Raw genomic sequence first — 17,052 nt, 5'->3', positions numbered from 1 at the left:
TACTTTTACGATCTCTCAATCTCCCCTTATCACTTTGGCGGGGAAAAAAAAAAATTTGCTTCCCAGAAACCTGTAAAAAAGTCTTGGTGAGTGATTGGCCCGTGATGAGGTTTGGGGGCTGGAGAGAGAAATATTTGGCTAACTTGCGCCCTGACAGGGCCCTGCGGTCGGTGTGAGTGATGGCGGCGGTGCAGAGTCTGGCTGCAGCCTCTCCTGGCCTTGCCCTGGGCATCGTCTCTTCCAGCCTCGCCGAGTAAATCCACAGCGCCGCCGTAGTTGATTTGTGTTTAGATTTTTTTCCTCAAACTCAAGGCCAAAGCCCCTCCGCGTTTGCCCAGAGCAGTCTGTGAGAGAGGGGCCTCTGTCTGTCTTTTGACTCCAGAGGAGGATTACGGGAATAGGATTTTAAACCGTAGGCCCTCTAAGCTGCACGGCCAAAGTTCAGGAGAGAGCTGTGTTGGTGACAAAAAAGGAAAAGGGAAAACGACCAAAGGGGTAGCTTGTGACATAATTGGAGTGAGAGCAGCCTGTATGTTTGAGGGGGCGGGTCCCGGGGCGGGCGGATATATTAATACTGCGTCCCCCCGGACCGGTCCCGCTTTATGCCCGTGACAGTGACGAGGCTGACGGACAGCGGCCCCGCGCCCCCGCCCAGATGGCGGCCTTGAAAACGTCTGAATCGCTGACCTTTCATTCCACCCCCCTGTCCCACTCTCAAGATTTAGAAAAATTAAATCCTGCCCCCCCCCCCCCCCCCCGGGACCCGCATGGGTCCATTTCCCTCCTATTAAAGCCCATAAATCTCTGCAGTGAAAGGGGCCCAGAGAGGGGGGGGGGGGGGGGGGTCACACGCAGCGACCCCCCCCAAAGAAGAGAGTGAATGGAGGGGAAAAAAGAAAGGGGGGAAAACGTCCCTGAAGAACCAGTGTTGCCTTTTTGTATCTTCTACCTCCGAATGGTCTTCAGCTAAAGTGGTCGTGATTTGTTTATGGAGGGTGGGGTCAGTAGCAATTAAGCTTTTTCGGCTGAGTGCTAAATGATGGCTTTGAAAAGCAATTGCCTGTGGTGTGTGCCTGTGCTGACCTTCCCCACCCTCTGTGACCCTCCCTCTCACTCCATGCTTCTGTGGGCAGCAGAGGGTGTTTACCTTCTCTCACTGAGCACTTCCATGCCATTATCTCATCTAAACAGCCAATCATGTGGCGGCAGTGCGGTGCGTACGATCATGCAGATACGGGACAGGGGCTTCAGTTAATGTTGACATCTGGTGACAATGGTGAAATAATGTGATATCAGTGACTTTGACCGTGGAATGATTGTTGGTGCTAGACAGGGTGGTGATCTCCTGGGATTTTCAAGCACGGCAGTCTCTAGAGTTTGCAGAGAATGGTGCAAGAAACCAATAAAACATCCAGTGAGCAGCAGTTCTGTGGGCAAAAAAGTGTTGTTAATGAGAGCGGTCAGACTGGTCAAAGCTTAGAGGAAGGTGACAGTAACACACATTGGTATGCAGAAGAGCATCTCTGAAGTGGATAGACTACAGCAACCGAAGACTGACTAAGTCTAAAAAAATAAATACCTAATCTAATAAATACCTAATAAAGTGCTCACTGTTCTGCTGTATTTACTGTGATAGTGCCTAGTGCATGTGTACCACTGTATGTGCACATGTGTATTTATATGTATGTGTGCATTCATTTCTATTCTAGTGTGTGTGTGTGTGTGTAGGTGTGTGTGCATGTGTATGGGTATGTGTGTGTGTGCATGTATGTGTGAATGCGTGTGTGCATGTATGTGTGTGTGTGTGTTTGTATATGTGTGTGGGTGTGTGTGTGTTTGTATATGTGTGTGTGCATGCGTGTGTGTGTTTTTGTGTGTGTGTGCGTGCGTGTATGTGTGTGTGTGTGCAGGCATGTGTCTGTGTATATGTGTCTGTGTGCGTGTGTGTTTATTTACTCAGATTTCACAGGCCCGCTGTGTGATGTGCAGCTGCCCGGTGAGATCCCATTTACACAGAGCGGGAGGGCAGAGCAGGAGGGCAGAGCGGTTCCTCCGCTGGCCTCCTCCGTCTCCTCCGCGCGTCTCTCCTGCTGCTCCGGTCCGGGCAGGGGTTCATTATGGCCCGCGCTGTGATGACTAGAGAAGTGTCTCTGTTTATTACCGCCTCTCAGACTCCTGCGATATTGCCTCGCTGCGTTCAGATGCTCGCACGCACCTTCATCGGGCTTCCGGTGAAGCTGAAGGGGAACTGTTGTTTAAAACCTTAATGTGTCGGGTAGATGAGGAAGCGATAGAACGTTAATGAAAGTGCCAGTGCCTGACAGAATAAAAATAGTGTGGGAAAGGTTATTTCTCTGAGATTATAAGTATCTCGCCGCCTGCCTCTTTCTCAGCAGTGGCTGTGGGTCGCTGGGGTGGGTGTTTGTTTAGCTCGTTTTTTTAACGCACGCTAATGCTGCTGCCAGACACGCTGGATGCTGTTTTAATTTTAATGCCCACAAATCCCTGCTTGTGAGGGGCTTATGGCGAGCACCAGGGAGGCTGCCTCTGCTGCCTTTCTGAACCGCTGCCTGACCCGCCCGTCCTAGGAACAGCCTCCTCCAGCCTGCACCGGGGCTGGGGCGCTGCCAAACTGTTCTCAGATCAGTGAGTTGTCCGTGTGGTAAGATTGAAGACCACACTCCATAATGGGAGTGCAGGAAGGGGGGGGGGGGGGGGCGTGGCTTCCCTGTGACATATTCGTGTGACGTTAACGCCTCATGGGGTCTGTGTGCGCGTCGTCTGAGGTGCCCAGGGGATTGGGTGGGGGGAGGGGGGGGGGTTACGACATGCTGATTTGTCACCCCTGTCCCACTCGTGTGTGGGACCCGGGTGATTTGCAGAGCGCGCTGATGAATAAGGGGCGCTAAACTCTCACTCACGCCGACGGCTCCCTGCTAACTGCCCGGTGAGTGAGCGGGCATCGATTACCCCGAGACAGGCGCCGCCGTATATAACTGTAACTGCCCGCAGAAAACAAGCAGCGCTGCTGAAAACACCGATAACAGCCGGACAAATGTTAGTCTGCGCTTTAACGTCCTGGGAGGGTCGGGTTCTGGACGAAATCTGCCCTACTGCGCCACCAAACGTCAAGTCGTTAGAGCAGAGGTGGGCTTCTGAGCCGGGGACGGGAAGGACCCCTGGAGGAGGGGCAGCTGTCACGCGTCAGGACCCCATATGTCCCGTCTACACGGTCTCCTGACTCCGGAGTCACAGAGGGGGCGGCCCGTGAGCCAGTCAGCCTGGCCCCCCCGCAGGTATGGAGCGCATGGAGAACTACTCACAGACGTGCATCACATTAGGCCCTGCCCCATGCAAGCAGAGACAGGGGAAGGTTTCTCTAACTTAAAAAATGATGCTTATTTACAGGAGTGGCAGCTGTCAGAAATGCGCGAAACCTCTTCTGGGTTCAGCGGAGGTAGTCAGAACCGCTGCAGCGGCTACATTTTCCAAGCCTTGATCAGGAACGACACTTTGCACAAGAATAGAGAGGATGTAGTGAATCTGCGAAACCTATCAATTAGGCTGTCGCGTAGTGGCCATCCTGTGGTGATTGGATTAGCGTGTCTGTTGACTTGAGTGGCCTCTCACTCACAGCCACTGTTCCTCCATAATTACCAACCACATTGTGCTCATGATAAGATCACAGGAACGTGTGGCCAGCAGACATAATGGCATCAGAGACAGATTTTTTTACACCCGCTAACACAAATATAGCCCCCCCCCCCCCCCCACTGCCTCCTGACTCAATAACCCTACCTGCTTTATATTCTGTTTCTTTAGCGCACACAGCCCGCCCTGCGTGTGATTTCAGCAGCCCTGTTAATGCACTCACACGCTGCCTCATATCTTTTTTTTTGTCTGGAGAACAGGTCTCCGCTCTGCTGGGGAAATCAGCCCTCAGCTTTAAATATACGGGAGAAAACTCTGGGGTTGTTTTGTCTTCTCTGAAAGGGTTTTGTGAGAGGTGTCTCTTCCTTCAGACCTGTAGAGGATGGGAATGTGCCCGGGGGGGGGGGGGGGGGGGGGGTAGGGGGGTGGTGGTGTTGTAGGAGGGAGGGCCGCGTTGGGCGCATTTAATGTGCTGTGTTATTTTCGCACTTATTGTGTTGAGCCACAATTATCTGCCCTGCAAATGGGCCTGCCTAGTCTGCTTTGATGAAAGAAGAAAGACTCGTTAAACCAAACTGGCCATTTACAACCCAAACTGTAGCTGCTCCTCTCCGAATATCCCCACTTGGGTAGGGCAGGGGGCAGATTGGTGGTGGGTGGTGGGGAGGGGGTGGGCCTTTGAAGTTAAGGTGGGTGTTTGGTCACCTTTCTTTGGTGAACAAGCCTGTGTTCCTGGCTGCCGGCAGTACTTTGTGTTCCTCGGTCTCCTTTAACTGACCTCAGCCGCAGAGCCATTAAGAGCAATGAGGATCTGTCTGTGGAGAGAAAGTAGTGCAGAGTACAGCGTTAGAATGAGTGTCAGAACGATCAGTCTGCTACACTGACGTGCCATAGATCGCAGTAGAACAGGAGCAGGGTGCATTTCCTTTCTGTGCAGGACAGTGTGAATTTAGCGGATATCTGAGACCACAGCTGCCTGTGGACAGTCCTGTAGAAGCACGAATATCGCATAGCTCTTTCTTTAAAGGACCCTCCGCTTCAGTCGGTGGTTATGCTGAGTGAGGAGAGAAAGTTAATCGTGTGCAGCATGTAAACATCTCTCTGAACAGACACAAAACCAATTTTTTGTCACTGGGATAAATGATTCAGGAGTGTCAGACAAAAACTTAACTATCTTGCAGGGTGCGTGTGTTGTTTTGTGTTATGGGCAAAATGAAAAGAAATACGTTGCAGGTAAATATTTAAAATGGCATATAATTATGAGAAAAGATGTGTCTTAACAGTGATGTTGGTGAATGTGGTGTTCCTAGTTAGATGATTGACAGCAGGGAAAGTTTCTGTTGAACTGGCAGAAGATGTATCGGTGTATCAACGGGCTAGAATGTTATCCATAGTCAGATAATGGGTCATGTAGTTAATGGGTAATTTAGTTTAGGTTTCTATAAAACCCCTATACTGTTTCCTTTACACACTCCCAGTGCTTATTCTTCTGTCATTCAGAAGCTGCTTAAAACTGTAAGTTGAAAGGAAATATGGCTACATCATACATCATGATGCTATTGCATGGTAGACTTCAGAAAAAAAAAAAAAAATTCCTGCAGTGAGTTTTCGAGGTCTCTGTGGAACGGAAGACTTAACTCAAATATCCCAGTTGGTGTTTAATAGGACAAACCCCCCTAAATCGGCCAGTGCTAAAGCACCATGAAAGGCGGTGATGAGAACGTAATGGCGCGTCTTGTGTTTTGCGAGGACGCCGAGGGGCAGTGTGTGAGTGCGGGATCTTTCGGGTGAGTGCAGCCCGAGGGTGATGCGTTATGCTGTAATGTGGATGGAAATGCTCTGTCATTTATCACCTTGTCTATTTTTAGTTTGTCTCTCTCACCTCTGCAGGTACCGGTGGAAGTAGCATTCCCCTTTGGACCGTTCCTAGACAAGCTGTGAGCAGAATTTAAAAGGCACCTCCAGTTGTTCTGTGACAGCATAAACCAGGGGAACGTGCTTGGTTGGCATACACGTACCTAGCATCTGTAAAAGATCCGTGTGAGGGCTGTTCACTGGGTTTTGTAGATGGTAAATGGTTGGCATTTATATAGCGCCTTTATCCAAAGTACAATTGATGCTTCTCATTCATCCATTCATACACACCAGCGGAGATTGGCTGCCATGCAAGGCACCGACCAGCTCATCAGGAGCATTTGGGGGTTAGGTGTCTTGCTCAGGGACACATCAACACACCCAGGGTGGGATTGAACCAGCAACCCTCCGACTGCCAGACGACTGCTCGTACCCTACCCCCTGAGCCATTGTCGCCATTTTGTGACTGGTGTATCTAAAAAAACACTTCCCTGGTTGACCAGTTCAACCAGCTCCATGCTTAACATGGTTTGACCAGCTGAAGCTATGTTTTGAAACAGCTGGTAGCTGTTCTGAAACAGCTCGTTGCCGGTATTTCAAGCTGGTCACAGCTGGACTTCTGGTTCATTTTCACAATACTGAATGGGCTTGTTTGAAAAAGTTTATATTGATTTCAAACTCTGCGTAATCCTTTGTGTTAAAGGATTAATGTTTGGTGGACGTTTGCTGAACAAACCTTTAATCGTTTGTTTTTCCAGCGAGCAGCAAATAATTTGACAGTCTCGCGTGACTGTAGGCTAGAAGAGCCTTGTTAAGCCGTTAGTCATTATTATAGTGCTTCTGCTAACAGCCTACGGTGTGAGATGCATGGCAAATACGCTCTGTCTCAGCCAGACGGTGACCTTTGAGTGGCTGTGGCGTGAAAGATGATTCTCTGTAATTAATGGCTGAAGATTATAAGCCCTCCCCCTCCCCCACCCCCACGCCTAGCCCTCACTGGCATCGTTGAATGGATCTGGCAATCAAGTGTTTAATCTCCCCGGTAGACACTAATGCAAAGTTCAGGGCAGACACGGAGAAACCCTGGAATTAATGAATGAAACGCTCCCAAGGTCTTCTGGGAGGCAGGCCCACTGTGAATGGAATCTGAATGGGGACTGGAATTCCTTGTTGTCGACACAAGAATTCCACAGGCCAGCCTACGCAGAACGGAGACTGTGTATCCCTTTATGAACCCGTGTGACTCCAGGATTATACTGTACGGTCCCACAAATGTTCCTGGGGAAGCAGATATTCAATAACACCAGCTACTCAATAAGATTTGTTTCAAAGAAGAGTAGCTGTACTTTCTGTTTGTACAGTTTGTAAAACTGGTTATTGTAGATAACATACTGCATTGAAGTATGGCTAGCTAGTATGTTCATGGCAGCAATTTCAGGTTATTCAGAGGCTATTGTTAGCCAGCTCATATAGTGAGCTGAGCAAAAACAGCCTGGCCGTTTATTCCCCTTATGTTTCACGCACAAAGACGTCCCCATACAGCTGTCTGTGGCGTTGTACTTTTGATCATAATGACAGCGCATTACCATAGCCTCCTTTGAGGTGAATACTCTATTTCCTGCTGCTGTCATTGACAGCCTAATATCCCTGAAACTTCAAATACTAGCATACATAATTTATCCTGCCTTGTCGTAATGATGAGTACATTGTTTACTGTATCTGGATACATGTCCATATATGGAATAAAGCGCGGACGTGATCTGATTTGAAAAGTCCCTTGGTTGATATTGTCTGGCGCGATGGAGATGGATACTGGGAACGTTTGATTCGCCTCAGCGCGTTTGGGTCTCAGAGCTGCTTCGGTGCAGCCTCAGACAGGGGGGATGAACAGTAAACTGTAGATATGCATTGTCTGAAGAGGGAAGGAGGAACGCTCGCATTGTTGGGGCTGTCGGCCATTTTGTGCATTGTGGCCGACCGTCAGACGGCCCTCGCACAGTACAGTGCCGGGCTGTTAGCCGCGGGGGCGTTTCGGGGCCTACTGTGCCTCAGCCTGACCCGTACGACCGAAGGGCCCTGCGGTCGCTTTGCAGAAACAACACCGCTGCCAGCGGCCCACTATCTCTCTCGCCCTCTCCGAGGGAAGCGGCGAGCGTGTCCAATGCGCGCGGCCCCGTCGCACAAAGTGCGTCCTGTTCTGCGTGTGAGTTTGAGGGTGGCGTGTGGGAGGGGGGGGTCAGAGAGGGCTCTGTGTTTTGCAACAAGCCTTTATCTCCACGCGCCCCCCATCCCCCGTCCCTCGTTCCCCCGGTGTGGAGCGCCTATTGAGAGAGGCCTCTCAGCGCCGGCTGGGAACGTTCTGGAAGCGCTCGCCTTTCTTCCGCCGCGGAGGCCGGCCGGAGCGCGTTTGTTGTGTGGCTGACGGGACCACCTCGCTGCGCTCTGTTCTGTGAGTTTAGGGTGGCCCCTGATTCAGTGGAGGGGGCACCACTCCTCTCATCATGAGGGTAACAGAGGAAGGGTTCTCCGTTACCCTCCATTGTGTCAGTCTCAGCCAATCGGCATGCTCTCCTCTCTCGGGACATTGTGGGTCAAGATCAAGGACGTTAAACCCTAAATCCATGTCAGACACAATGGCGAAAATACAACTAAATAAGTGCAGAAGCATAAATATCAATGAATCAATTCATCATTGATACTTTTTGCCCATATTGTTTTGCTGATGAATGTACTTATCTGCTCAAGTAGACTATGGTGAAAGGACTGTAGGCTACTTGGCTACCAGATGAACATGGATGCTACTGTACTTGAATATTCAGTGTTAATGTTAATGAGTGCTGTGTTAGTGTTAATGCGGAAGATTTGTCTTGTTAGTGGATTCATTTACATCTTCCAGGCTGAATGGTACTGTCAGAGCCAAAGCTCTACACATTTCCATCCGCTCATAATACATGTTTTTAATGTAAAATACTTGCTGCATCAAGAGCATGAAATCACGGGCAGATCGCGCTGAATAGCCTGGCATTGTGTGTGTGATAAGCAGTGGGCATGGCTGCTGTACTGGAGGGCTTTGTTGGTGTGTCAGTGACAGGCTGTGTGTGGGGCTGGGCGTTATTGTCCTCTGTCTGGCTGTCAGCGCGCCCCCAACTGTATCCACGGGACAGGCTGTGGGCCGACAGGAGATGCACCCCCCCCAGGGACCCTCCGCGAAGCGTGGCTCCGTCTCACGCCTGTTCAAGCCTAATAAACCCATCAGGCCCGTCCCAGAGAGCGTCAGTTAGCCTGTGAGCGCTGCTTTCACTGCTCTGGTCTGTGTGGTGGGGCTGGGCTGTGGTAGTGTGTGGTACATGCCAACCCCTGATGAGAGAGATTAGACACATGGGGGGGGGGGGGGGTATGGGGACCTGTGAGGAGGTTATATTCAGTGTGTGGATGTGGGGTATACTCTGGGGCCAGGAGGGGGTATTTTCAGTGTGTGAATGTGGGGTGGGGTACTGTGTGGGGGCTATGAGAAGATACATTTGTTGTGCGTGTGCGGTGGACTGCTTGCCTGGGAGCTGTGGGTGGAGGTGTGGCAGGTGGAGCATCTGGATGGATAACTACCCCCCCCCCCCCCCCCCCCCCCCCCCCAGCTGGCTGGAATGCAGTAGACCCCTGCAGCCCTGGTTCCTGCCCCACCGCCTCCCTTCTACCCACCCTCTCACCCCCGTTTGTGTCATACCCCCATTTTTACGGCTTCAGTTTAGCCCACACATCCGTGGGGAGGGATACAGTCACCCATTGTATTTACGGCCAACTTACGGCAAAGCTGAGCCAAGTCAAACTTCTGTATGATTATTACATGACGCATTTCAAAAGGTTAATGTTATGGTGATGTTATGTTTTTGCTCATATTCCAGTTTTTTGTGGTGAAACTTTTTTTTGGAATTGGGCCTACACATTTGCAGGCCTTCGGGTAGCCCCGCGTATTGTTTGGCGGAGAACCCGCCCTCCTCTCTCCTGGCTGTAATTAGCCGGGGGGAAGTAGGCATCGCCGCGCAGTAGCTTTTAATTACAGACACTAATTGGGTCCCAGGCCGGGGAGCCGGGCTGTCTTAATGGACAATGGCGGCGGTGTACCGGGCCTGCCAAACATCCGCTCCCTCTGCCTGCCGCTCACCGGCTCTTCATTAATCACGCGGCCAGCGGCGATCGATTCAGTCATGGAAGAGCGCTGCGTCGGTAGCGTAGCCCTGCGCGGCACGCGCTTGATGCTCCCGCGCGCCGCAGCTGTTCGTTCAGCGACGCGACGCGTCGTTTGTGCTCGCCGCCCCCTGGCGTGTCCTCATAGCCCCGGCCACAAGGGACCGCCCTTTCATGGGGCTTCTTTAATGTGATTAAACATTCTTTAATGTCAAAGTAATGAAGATGAATAAAACATCAGTGTTTAATGAAAACCAATTAGAACGCAATATTTTATAGTTGTCTTTTGTTTGGTGCGTTCTTTTGTCCGGTAACGAGCGACGCTGAAAGAAAACTGTCGACGTCTTTGATGTTTCTCCTTCCGTGCTGGCTGCATGATTGACAGGAAAACGCTTCCTGTTGTACCGTCAGAGAAATGGCAGTTATGCTCCTTTTGAATGCGTGGGGCTGATTTTGTGGGGCTGGTTTGTGTGTGGGATTGTGCTTGTGGCTGTGCGTTGGATTGCGTGGGGGACTGCGTGTGGAACTGTGTATTGTATTTTGTGTGGGATTTTGAATGAACTGTGTGTGTGTGTGGGATTGTGAGTGGGCCTCTGTGTGCATTTCGGAGACCTGTTTGAGGGTGGTGACTCCTCTTATGACCTGTCTCATTTGGGATGAATACAAGAATCAGCAGATGGGCGTCAGTAAAAAAGATTTGAGGGTACATGCGGTAGCTGTCGATTAAACCTTCTCCCTGCCAGTGTGCTGATCAAAGCACTATTCCCCCTGTGGTGGGGGATGGACACAGGCAGAGGGGGGCAGGGTGGGGGCCTTCATTAAAATCCTGCCTGCTTCAATCAACCATGTTGGGTTGGGTAGTGGGGAGGGGTGTGTGTATGTGTGTGAGTGTGTGTGTCTGTGCGTGTGTGTGTGTGTGTGTGTTGTGGGTATTATTGATGGAGACAAGTGAAATGAGGGACCCCGTTTCCCCTTGGCTCACACAAAAATAGCTGTTAGCTAATCCCCCCAGTAATGTCATTTTTCCATATCAATATACACGATTATAAATGGGTACAAAGGCTACAAGAAGCCCTTCAATGGGGTTTTCAGCAGGGCTTTGTGATTACCACTGGGCTTCATTAGAGCCATGGTGCTTCGGTTATTTAAACCTCTGCCCCCAAGGTCACGCTGTATACTATCCAAATGCCACCTACAGGTCCTGCTGCCAAAACTAACTCCTCACGTCTACAGTCTCATGCTTTGTAGGTCTGTCTGCTACATTACAGGAAAGACATGTTTTGACTTTTGAGGAGTAAACATTTACACAGTCAGTTTGATTCATTGTTTCTGAATAAACAGCGCTGCTGTGGCTTGTAACTGGCATTGTGAGTTATCTTAGATGAGAATGTCTATAGCTATAGCTGGATTGTGTGTGTGAGTGCGCATGTGCACCTGTGTGTGCGTGTGGGTATTTGGTCATTGATTTATTTCATATTCACTGTCAGTTCTCTGTCAAAGGTCCAATAGTGAAAACATGAAGTTTGTTCTGTGGACAAGAACCCCCCAGTGAAGTGAGTTGTCACACTGAATCACTCAGGCCACTAATTGTGGGGTTTTTGGGGGCAGTTTCAGCCTTTTCGGTGAAGTTGCTGTTCCGGAGAGTGCCTTATGAATTTAGTGTCAACGATGGCCTGTGACCCTTATTAGCCTGGTGTCAAAGGTCACTACCAGGCCAGGAAAAACAAGAATAGCATTTACTCTTTGGGGGCCATAGAGAGTCCTCCTCACATCTTATTTAGGCGATCTGACGGCCATACATCTGAATTACTCTAATGTCCTTTGACAAACTATCCCTGTGCCGGCTCCAGTCTTTTCACACTACTGAATCACTACTGGGGCATGCTATGGAGGCTACCTTAAGTATCATCCCTTTTCTTAACACAAGCTGGAAAATGACATACTTAAAATAAAATGTTACGAACTATACACTGTTGGAAACTTCATGTCATTAGCTAAAATGCTTCTCAGTCGTTCCATACCATGCCACTAGCCGGTTCTAGCTTCAGCTGAAGTTCAACTGTATTTTTTGCTCACGGATGGGATCATGCATTTACTGTGCAATAGGATTACTGATACTGGTCAGAGAAGTTTGTACGTGGGGTCTTCTTGTTCCAGAGAGCCTATACAAAATGTAGGTAATAGCATTAAGACACTTAATGCTAAGTGGGTTTATAAATAACATTTTGTTATTTTCTGTAGTATATGGATTTCCGAAATGCAGTGAAGACGAGGTCCCCCCACGCTTGTTTTGCCACCCGCGTTACAAAATTAGGAAATGTTGTCGCTAAAGCAATGGCATCTTAAAATAGGTTATACAGATAGAACCGTGAGCTTTAACACTTTCAAACCATATATTCTGTTACCATCGTGATTGAAAGTAGCGCAGTTAATAACTGAATGAATGCAGCCCTGGGCCGGTGAGACTTATTCTTCCGACTATGTTTTCTTGTCAAAATGAGATTATAGTCCATAGTCTTCCTTTTTGTACAAAGTAGCATTATAAGTGCACGTTTTTTGTCTTTTATCTTCTCTTTGTTGTTTTTTTCCTGTGTATATTTGAACAGGCCGTGCTGAACAGTTGGTGCTGTTCAACTGCAGAAGGCACCAGCCCCGCATGGCTGGACCAAGCTCTTTAATATTCATCATTATGAAAATGAGGCCCAGAACCCACAGTTGTATTGTTGTTTGTTTTGTTGTAGGCCCTCTTCTTGGTTCAGAATCTAGGCTATCAAGGAGACCAGTAATGAAAGCGCATTTTTAGCATACCATTATGGCAGGATTAGTCTGTGTGGGAAACATGTCCCCAAGACACAGAGACCCGTGATATTTGAGTGTTCTCCACTTTGTGTCGGCAAATATGCTCCATATGCTGTGGCTTGCCTGTGTTATTGGAAGGGGAAAATCTTTTATTCAGTTTACACCGTATTATTATCCTAAACATTTCTCTATAGGTATTATTTAGAAGACGTTTTATTAGTTTAATAGTTATTCAGCGCATTTGCAGAAAAATAATTTCTGAATTGACAGGTTTGTGTGTTGTGTGGGTGTGTGTGGGTAGGTGCATGTCTTGAGGTATCTCTCCTCGTGTGGACAGTCCTGAAAGAAATGGTGAGTAATTGGGGGAATGGATTGAGGAAACCTTGCATGAAATCGCTCTTAGTGGTGCATTGTTCTGGGGTCTCTCTGTACTTCCCACTACCCATTTGGCCTTAAGACTGTAAAATGCTCATTGGAGTATGAAAACTGGTGTGTGTGTGTGTGTGTGTGTGATTGGCGGTGGGGGGTTGGGGAGGAGGGAGGGGGGTGCTGAATTTAGGCCACAGGGTTCTGGGTGGAGTGTGGGAGATGCCTTTAGTATTGGACAGTAGATCAGTCTGAGGGGTAAACCCTCATCTGAGACAGACGGCTTCAGTGAGCGACAGACCGTAAGCGTAGTGAAAGCTGCTGGTCCTCGCCATGAAGACGTGTGGGGATGGGAAACATGGCCGGCAGAAGCTGGCCGAGGTCCTGCAGGAGAAGGTTAGTGAACTCTGAGTCCAGGTGAGGAGGGCACCCTGTGGCCCGTTACAGTGCTCAGTTGCACAGGGGGGGGGGGGTTGAGGACCAGGACCTGAACCTCAACTACGTGACCAGTCTGCCTGGACTGAGGACTGAATTTGATGTGTGATTTTTCTTTGATGAAATTCTTGTTAATGAGTCTGTCTCAGTAACAATGAAGCTGTGACACGTTTCATATTTTGCTCTTGAGAGTGACAGGTGGAGTAAGGCACGTCTTGTTTGCTTTGTTGTCTGTAGCTGCGCAGAATCCACCCCAGCATGCACTGCCAGACAGTGGTGGTCAAGATCAATCAGCTGGGCACTGGAATGTGACCTCTAGGCTTTCCATTGGCTTTATTCTGCTCTGGTTCTTCAGTAAATTAGCATCCATGGTAATGTCACGCACCCTGCAGTGTAGTAAAAATCGAAATACTGCTGTTCCACATCGAGTTTGGTGAACCTTTCCTGTTCCTTCTCCCGTCTGTAATTACTTTAATCTAAAGTATGTTTGACTTGCAGGAACATCAATGTAGTATTTTATGTAAATGAGCACTCTCGGGCATAGTATGATAAAATGAATCTATCTATGAGGCTACAGTAATTGTACTGTATGGAAAGGTCTTAATGTATTTAAATTTGCATACGCATTTTCAGTGTGTGTGCGCAATGCATAATCCAACAGCACGGGTGCTTCTGCATCACCAGAGTGGGCGAGCCATTTTAACACAATGTACCTCTGTGTGACAGTCAGCAGCCTTGTTAAGTTATGTTGAAATGATAACATGAAACCGCAAACAGGGTTGACGATGCAGCGTTGTCAAGTGAAAGATTGTCAGCTAACTAACTGCAATGAAGCAAGCTGAACTGATATTGTGGTGAGGTCAAAAGTGCAGGTCCTTTGTGGCAGTGTCTTGCTGTCGCCTGAACGGCTTGCTTTCTCACTCTGAAGTGATGGAAAACGTGGTGGCGATGTTTCCTTGAGGTGTGGCAGTAATGGTTAGCTGATAGCTACAGCAGCAGGGAACATGCATTGCGAGTATGTCCTCTCTTCCACCCTGTCATGGTTGATAAACTTCTGAAAGTGATTTTATTTCATGTACTGATGGCGCCCTCATATTCGGACATTTCTGAATTGTCCTGAGTATCGTAAACATTGATGGTTATTTGTGACACTATTTCTGCTAAAGTCCATAAACCATACTTTTATAATAGTATTTGCTGTTTTGGATGCCTTGTGTTGTCATTAAGCTTGATGTCATTAAGGTGATTCATAAAACCAAAGTGTGATGATAAAATGCCACCTGCTAGTCTCTTCTAAGTAGGTGTAGATATTAGTTATATCATGAATCAGTGGGAAAGCTGGCATTTTAATTTCAAAATAAAAGCCAACGCACAAAATGTTGTTAATGGAAAAAGCCAGAAATCTGGCGTCTTACAAAAAACTAATCTCCAAGGAAATGCATATATGGCCATTTCAGCTCAGAAATGAGCTGAACATGGTCGTACAAGTCCAACTATTTTTTGTACAATTATAGGAAAATTACTAAGAAAAAATGAATCCAAAATGACAGTTGGCTTTTCAGTCCCCCAGGTCAACGTGATACAATTAAATCAAAACTGAAAATGGCTGAAAAAGCGAAACCTGGCAACACTACCTCGTGCCACCTCCTCTGCTTATGTTTGGCGATGGAGAATGAGTTTTTCTCCATAACAGCTGTGAGGTTGATGACATTGGCACAGAGAAATTGCAAGATGCAGAACTTATTGTCAATGTTTATGAATCAACCCCTATGCTGTCTTATGGTTATTTTAATATCAAATATCAAAATATCTGCATGAATTGTGCTGCTACTTCTTTCTGAGATTAACCTGTTTGTGACTGTTCACCGCTTTAAATGTGTGTTGTGGTTATCAAATATACACAATTATAAGTGTTTACATTTACTCGCATTTACATCAACATGTTTATCATCAGCAGCTGCAGCCCTGCATATACTGAGCAATCTAAATAAGGATTTATTAAGTAAGGATTTAGGGAAATAAAATGACCTTGGTAGCATCTGTTTGTTTTGAGAAGGGATATTGAAAGTTGGATAGTTTTAATTGGGGCTAAATGTGTTTTGGGCATGGCAGTGTGTGCTAACTGACTACACTAATTATCTCCGCACAGTATCTCTGCATTTTACACTCTGCTTCACTCTTTAATGCTATAACTGCCTGGCTGGAGCTGAGAGTGCAGCGTACTGACTGTGTGTGTGTGTGTGTGTGTGTGTGTGTTTTTACAGTTTGACCCGGAGAGCTCCGGCTTCATCAGCACAGAGCGTTTCCGGGACCTGCTGGCCGCCCACGGCTCTGAGCTCGACCCGCACAAGCTGGAGGTTCTGCTGGCGCTGGCGGACGGGAACGCCGACGGAAAGATCTGCTACCAGGACTTTGTCAACCTGGTGAGAGAGAGACCCTGAGCGGGGTGCTCGGCAGGTGCACTGGCCAGCGAGGGCCTGAGGCCTTCAGCTGTCCGTCATCCCCCTTTCCCCGACGGGCCCCATACCGATGTCAGTGGACACTACTACTCTATAAATGCCAGCCTGGTCATGTTTAATCTTGGCACTTTGACTATTTTTTAAGTTAGGTAGATATGTCTTAACATTTGACGTGCAGGTAAAGTGTTTCCGCAGTTTCGGCTTGCGAATCTGAAATCTGGTCCTTGAAAACTAGTCGAGTGTAGGCCACAATCGCTCCGTAGGAATGAAGAATTCGCAGCATGGAAAACTGGCACAGGCAACAAAGGAGTGCTGAGTCCTAGCTTTCCGTGGCAGCGGCGGGCAGGATTATCCGGGCGTCAGAGCGATCCATTGTCGAGTACAGTAGGCAGAGAATGGTACAGTGTCGCTGTGGCCCACACCTTTGCCATTGGTCCAGCCGGGTCATGTGAGCGTGAGGGAACAGCGGCTGCAGCTGGAAGTGGGGCAGGGAAGAATGAGGAGCATGTATCGGGGTCTGAGGGACTATTGTTCCCCGGGGAACCCCCCGTGGCGGTCCCATTCACCGGCTGTCCCCACAAAGGCCCAGCGAGGGGGCCAGGGCGGGGCCGGGCGGGGTGGCGGGGGCCCCGTGCGGGTTTATTTGCAGTAGCATCTTTACTTTACCGCGCGCCCCTTCCCATAAAGCTGTCATTGTGATGGCGAGTAATTATCCCGCCGCTCTTTCACTGCACCACCGGCAATATCCGCCAGTTCAGCCGGAGAATGCCTTCTCCCTCCGCCTCGGCTGGCCCGGTATCAATCACTGCCCACTGCGGAGAATGGCTGAAATTTTACTCTCTCTTTCATGCGCACCCATAAAAAAAAAGGGAAGAATTGGTTTGCTCTGCTGGAAGAATTTGGTGGGGTGGTGGGGGGGGGTTGGTTGTTCGTACGTGCAGAATGCGATGTGTGTGTCACTGTTTGAACTCCCTCTGTTTGACTTGGCTCTGAAACCAGGCTTTGGTTACCTACAGCAGACAGACTCTCAAAAAACACTCAACAGTCAATGCAAAATTCATTTAATTAAATAGTACCTTGTTTTCAAGGGTTGCCCTGATTTAAAAACAGTTGGCATTCGTGAAATTTTAGATGTTCATTGTTTTTTTGCTTTTTTTGTTGCCCAATTTTCCGGAGCAAAATCAGTGCAGTACTCTCAATGACTTTCTTTCTGTTTGGTAAAATATGTCTGATATTTTATCCACTTGCGTTGACATGCCGAGTAGGATAAAGCATCTTTACCAGCACTGGTGTCTTCTGCATACTC

At 48.5% G+C, this 17,052-nt stretch overlaps 1 protein-coding gene across 1 annotated transcript in view; it reads left to right on the top strand.

The window, feature by feature from the left end:
* The window catches only part of rhbdl3 (rhomboid, veinlet-like 3 (Drosophila)), a 46,684-nt gene that overhangs the window by 13,772 nt on the left and 15,860 nt on the right, over positions 1-17,052 (top strand). Inside the window, exon 3 of the mRNA XM_061231857.1 lies at positions 15,552-15,710. Coding sequence (XP_061087841.1) covers positions 15,552-15,710 — 159 coding nt within the window. The remainder of the gene's footprint in view (positions 1-15,551; positions 15,711-17,052) is intronic.

The sequence above is a fragment of the Conger conger genome, chromosome 2, assembly GCF_963514075.1.
Source record: "Conger conger chromosome 2, fConCon1.1, whole genome shotgun sequence".
Classification (NCBI taxonomy): Eukaryota; Metazoa; Chordata; class Actinopteri; order Anguilliformes; family Congridae; genus Conger; species Conger conger.
Note: the sequence above shows the minus strand (reverse complement) of the source record. Positions and strands in the feature narration are given on the sequence as shown.